At 35.4% G+C, this 6,000-nt stretch overlaps 1 protein-coding gene across 1 annotated transcript; it reads left to right on the top strand.

The window, feature by feature from the left end:
• The first annotated feature begins 648 nt into the window (after nt 1-648).
• Nucleotides 649-1,590, top strand: LOC105885159 (olfactory receptor 6M1-like). Its single transcript, XM_012789838.2, has one exon. It carries the CDS (start codon nt 649-651, stop codon nt 1,588-1,590), a length of 942 nt encoding a protein of 313 aa, XP_012645292.2.
• Nucleotides 1,591-6,000: the final 4,410 nt, after the last annotated feature.

Below are 6,000 nucleotides of genomic sequence, written 5' to 3'. Positions count from 1 at the left end.
AAGAAAACTATATAGCTTTAGGGAAACATTGTAATCAAAATAACTGCATACTGTATTGATACTCAACACATAGCACCAATAACAAAAGTCAGCAGAAACAAATACAGGTTCCCTTTCATTTCATTGTCCCGGCCACTTTTCATAGCTCCTGGTCTTTGATTTAGAAGTTACCTTCAAAGTTGAAATAACTTTGAGAAAAGTAACTCAAGTTTTATTAACTTTCTCTTTCTCCATTTTCCTGATGGATTCTCAGTTAAGTTTGTCTCTCTTCTTAGGCACAGAACTTAGCTGGGGAAATACTAGGTCAGGAAGAGCAGAAGGGACAGACAGGAAGGAGCATTGCATAAAAGAGACTAAAATCATAAAGACTAGAACTTGGAGGGACCATGGAGACAATTTCATTCAACCAAAAACTTTAAATATGAGAAGAGTGATGTTGGAAGAAGTAATATCATTTACCCAAGGTAAATTTTTCAGGGTCAGAGGAAAATTGTGAACAAATCACCTTGACTCCTCACACAAACCTTTTATTACTTCACTATTATCACAGATATGAGGAGTTGGAAACTTCTATAGGCTGACTTTCATCTCTCTATTTTGTTATTTTTTCAGAGATTTGCTGCCCACTAAGCATAGCCTGCAATGGACATGCAAAATCAGACTGTGGTGACTGAATTTACCCTGACTGCCTTTCCCCTTCTTTGGAAGCTTCAGATTGCCCTTTTTGTGGTCCTCTTGTTTACTTACATGCTGACTCTAGCAGGAAATATTGTCATCATTTCCCTAATATGGGCTGATAGTCGCCTCCAATCCCCAATGTACTTTTTCCTCAGTAATTTGTCATTTTTGGACATTTTATACACTACTTCAGTTACTCCAAAGCTGTTAGCTTGTCTCCTGGAGGAGATAAAGACCATATCCTTTGCTGGCTGCATCGCCCAAACATATTTCTTCTTTTTCTTGGGGACAGTGGAGTTTATCCTCTTGGCAGTGATGTCCTTTGACCGCTATGTGGCCATCTGTAACCCTCTGCGCTACACCATCATCATGAACAGCAGAGTTTGCCTTCTGCTGGTCCTGGGCTGCTGGGTGGGAGCCTTCCTGTCCGTGTTGTGCCCAACTGTTGTGGTGTCCAGATTGCCTTTTTGTTATAAGGAAATTAGTCACTTCTTCTGTGACATTGCTCCTCTGCTACAGGCAGCCTGTATAGACACTCATTTCATCCAGATGATAAACTTCCTTTTATCTACTCTCGTCCTCCTGACCTCACTGGTGCTCACCATTGTGTCCTACACCTACATCATTTCTACCATCTTGCACATCCCCTCAGCCCAAGGACGGCAGAAGGCCTTTTCCACCTGTGCTTCTCACATCACTGTCGTTTCCATTGCCTACGGGAGCAACATCTTCATGTATGTGAGGCCCAGCCAGAGTCACTCACTGGATTTTGACAAGGTGACAGCTGTCCTCACCACAATGGTGACCCCTCTTCTGAATCCCTTCATTTACAGTTTAAGAAATGAAAAGGTAAAGGAAGTCTTGAAAGAAGCAATCAACAAAATTATGTCCTTATTGCACAAGAGAACTTGAAACTTCAACAAAGGTTGTTTACTTAGAATGGGTATTTTTAACTCTTTGACTCATGGTGGAGAAAGACATGTTACAAGACCAAGAAATCAAAGATCTATGGGAACGTATGAATAGGCTTGGTGCCTCCTCAGAGACAAAGAATCATAGTCAAGATTCAGAGGAGATAATTCAGACATAGAAAAAAAGAACAGTTTCTGAACTCTATTATTAGACCACCGTGCATACACACAATATCATTAAGGACAAATAGTGAATTGAAGTAAGAAAATCTGAATTTTAAGCCTGGCTTTATCACTTTTTTGTCAGGCAACTAAGTGTTAGCAGGCAACTTAGCCTATCTGAACTTTAGTTTATAAAGTGGGGAAAGTTTTTGTACTTTTTGTTGTTGTTGTAGGCTTAACTAAGATAGTTTAAGAAATGGAGCCACATATAATTAAAGGCAAACATTCTTGAAGTCATGAATTTGAAAACATAAACTAAGAGAAGTGTACAGAGAAAAACTGAATAGAACATTCTCTTAAAGGTCACATTCCCACTCCTGTATTGGAGAAAATATGTGGCAAACTTATAAAGTGTTGATACATATTTTAAAATTCCAAAAGTAATACAGGATTTTATTTCCAATAGGCAGCCTGAAAGAATTGCACCTTTGGGAACAAATCAGCCCTATACATAAAAAAGGCTGAAATTAGACAACCATCAGGGGAGGACTCTTAAATCTTGGTTAATTAAAAATGGCATGAAAAAGCAGGGAGTGATGGAATATCTACTAAAATCTGAATGGTTCATTATAAGTGGTCTCAATGTTCCACCAACTCCTCAAACTAGAATAAGACCATAATAGATTTGCTCAATTTATACTAGCTTTGATATGCTTTTTAAAACTGAACATAAAAAAGAGAAATCTACAGTATGTGCAGATAAAGTGCTGATCAAAATGGTGTGAGGTAAAGGGGAGGATTATGAATGTGAATGATGAGAGGGCCATGGTCTCTTGGCACAAAATACAGCAGGAGAACAGAGCCAGTCTGCATGGGCATAGGTAAACTGGCCTGGGGGCTGCTGGACAGTGATGCACACTGTACTGTCATACACAAATGTAATGATTTAAAGATAAAGGACAATTAAGTAACTTAAGGGGCATAGTAATGCACACAAAAAAATAAGGATATAAAGTAAGAATTTTTGCTGTAGTTTTCCCAGTTATTTTTTTCCAATTCTATTGTGTTATTATTGACAAATAAAAAGTGTATATAGTTTAGATGCACAATGTGATGTTTTGATATCAAATACACTGTGAAACAATTGCCACAGTCAAGCTAATTAACATATGCATCACCTCACATAGTTGTCATTTATGTGTGTGTGATGAGAATACTTAAAATCTACTTTCTTAGCAAATTTCAAGTACAAAATGCAGTATTATTAACTATGGTCACCACGTTGTACATTAGATCTTCACAACTTATTCACTCTGGATAACTGAAACTTTGTACCCTTTAACCAAGAGCTCCTCATTTAACTAACTCCCATGCCCTGGCAATTACCATTCTACTCTTGTGTTTTTGTGAGTTTAAAATTTTCAGATGCCACATAAGTAGAATCATGTGGTATTTGTCTTTGTAATCTGGCTTATTTCTCTTAGCATAAGAATCCCAAGTTTCACCCATGTTGTTGCAAAAGCAGGATCTCCTTCTTTTTTAAAGCTGAGTAATATTACATTGTATTTACATACCTCATTATATTATTAATTTATTCACTGATACACACTTAGTTTGTTTCCATATCTTGGCTATTGTGGGATTGCTGGATCCTATGGCAATTCTATTTTTAATTTTTTAAGGAACCTCCATACTGTTTTCCATAATGGTTGTACCAATTTAAATTTATACCATCAGTATACCAGGTCTCTCTTTTCTCCATATCCTCACCAACACTTGCCATCTCTTTTCTTTTTGATAATAGCCATTCTAACAGCTATAAGGTGATCTTATTGTGATTTTGACTTGTACTTCTCTGATGATTAGTAATGTTGAGCACCTTTTCATATACCTGTTGATGATTTGTATATCTTCTTTGGAGAAATGTCTATTCAGGTCCTTTGTCCATGTTTTAATTGAGTTATTTGTTTTTTTACTGTTGAATGTTTGAGTCCCCTACATATTTTAGATATTAAACCCTTATCAAATGTATGGTTTGCAAATATTTTCACCCAATCCATAGGTTTTCTCTTCCCTCCCTTGACTGTTTCTTGGTTGGGCAGAAGCTTTTTAGTTTGATGAAACTGCACATGTCTAATTTTCCTCTTGTTGCTTGTGCTTTTGATGTCATATCTAAAAAATCATTGCTCAGACCAAATTGAAGTTGCTTTTCCCTATATTTGCTACTAGGGGTTTTACAGTTTCAGGTCTTATGTTTAAGTCTCTAATCTATTTTGAGTTGATTTTGGCATATGGTGTAAGATAAAGGTCCGATTTAATTCTTCTGCATGTGGATATCCAGTTTTTCCAATACCATTTAATAAAGAGGCTGCCATTTCCCCATTCTGTGTTCTTAGTATCTTTGCTGAAAGTCAACTGACCATAAATGCATGTTTTAATTATAGGCCTTCTATTCTGTTCCATTGGTCTTTAAGTCTATTTTTATGTCCATACCATGCTGTTTTGATTACAGTAGGATTGTAGTAGTAATATATTTTGAAGTCAGGGATCATCATGCTTCCAGCTTTTTTTTTTTCCTCAAGAAGATTGCTTTGGCTCTTCAAAGTCTTTTGTGGTTCCATACAAATTTTAGCTTTTCTTCTCTTTCTATGGAAAAATGTCATTGGCATTTTGGCAGGAATTAACATCGAATCTGTAGATTACTTTGGGTAGTATGGGCATTTTAATAATATTTATTCTTCCAATCCATGAATATGAGATATATTTCCATTTATTTCTCTTATTCAACTTCTTTCATCCATGTTTTATAGTTTTCAGCATACAGGTCTTATACCTCTTTGGTTAAATTTATTCCTAAGTATTTTTCATTGCTATTGTAAAAGGGATTGTCTCCTTAATTTTTTTTTGAATAGTGTGTTGTTGGTGTATAGACACATTACTAACTTTTGTACATTTGATTTTGCATCCTGCAACTTTACTAATTTTTTTATTAGCTCTAACAGTTTTTTGGTGGAGTCTTTAAGGTTTTCTATATATAAGATCATGTCATCTGCAAACAGACCACAGACTCTTGATTGAAAATTCAATTTCTTCCTTTCTGATCTGGATGCCTTTTTCTTTCTTTCCCTCATCTAATTACTATGTCTAGGACTTCCAGTACTATGTTGAATGAAGTGGCAAGAATGGGCATCCTTGTCTTGTTCTTAATCTTAGAGGAAAAGCTGTCAATTTTTCACTATTGATAATGATGTTTGCCATGGACTTGTCATATATGGCCTTTATTATGTTGAGGTTCATTTTTCTATACTTAATTTGTTGATAATATTTATCATGAAAGGATGCTGAATTTTGACAAATCTTTCTGCATGTATTGAGATAATTATAGTTTTTGTCCTTCATTCTTCATTCTTTTAATTTGTTGTATCACATTTATGGATTTGCATATGTAGAATCATCCTTGCCTCACAGGAATAAATCCCACTTGATCATGGTGAATGATCCTTTTGGTGTGCTGTTGAATCAGTTTGCTAGTATTTCTCTGAAAATTTTGCATCTATGTTCAGTAGGAATATTGTCCTGTCATTTTCTTTTCTTGTACTATCCTTGTCTGACTTTCGTATGAGGGTTATGCTGGCCTCATAAAATGAGTTTAGAAGTGCTCCCTCTTCTAAACTTCAGCAGTGAAACCATCAAATCCAGAACATCTTTATTATTGATTCCATCTCTTTACTACCTATTGGGAAGTTCAGATTTTCTCTTTTCTCATGAATAAGTCTTGGTAGGTTGTATGTCTAGAAATGTATCCATTTCTTCTAGGTTATACAATTTGTAGGTCTACAGTTATTCAAAGTAGTCTTCTATGATCCTCTGCATATCTGTGGTATCAGTTGTAATGTCTCTCCTTTTATTTATCATTTTATTTGAGTCATCTTTCTGTTTGTTAGACAGTCCAACTAAAGATTTGATTTTTTTCACCTTTTCAGAAAACCAACTCTTAGTTTTATTGATCTTTTGTATTGTTTTTCTAGTTTCTAGTTCATTTATTTCTACTCTGATCTTTATTATTTCTTTCCTTCTACTAACTTTGGACTTAGTTTGCTCTTTTTTCCTAGTCCTTGCAATGTAACATTAGGTTGTTTGAGACCTTTCTTCTTTTTCTATGTAGGTGTTTATTGCTATCAACTCTCAGAACTGCTTTTGCTGCATCCCATCAGCTGTGGTATGTTGTTTGTTCATTTTTGTTTATCTC

Source organism: Microcebus murinus, chromosome 4, assembly GCF_040939455.1.
Source record: "Microcebus murinus isolate Inina chromosome 4, M.murinus_Inina_mat1.0, whole genome shotgun sequence".
NCBI classification, from domain to species: domain Eukaryota; kingdom Metazoa; phylum Chordata; class Mammalia; order Primates; family Cheirogaleidae; genus Microcebus; species Microcebus murinus.
Note: the sequence above shows the minus strand (reverse complement) of the source record. Positions and strands in the feature narration are given on the sequence as shown.

Coding starts and splice junctions, on each gene's coding strand:
- LOC105885159 (XM_012789838.2), top strand. CDS start 649: ATGCAAAATCAGACTGTGGTGACTGAATTTACCCTGACTGCCTTTCCC.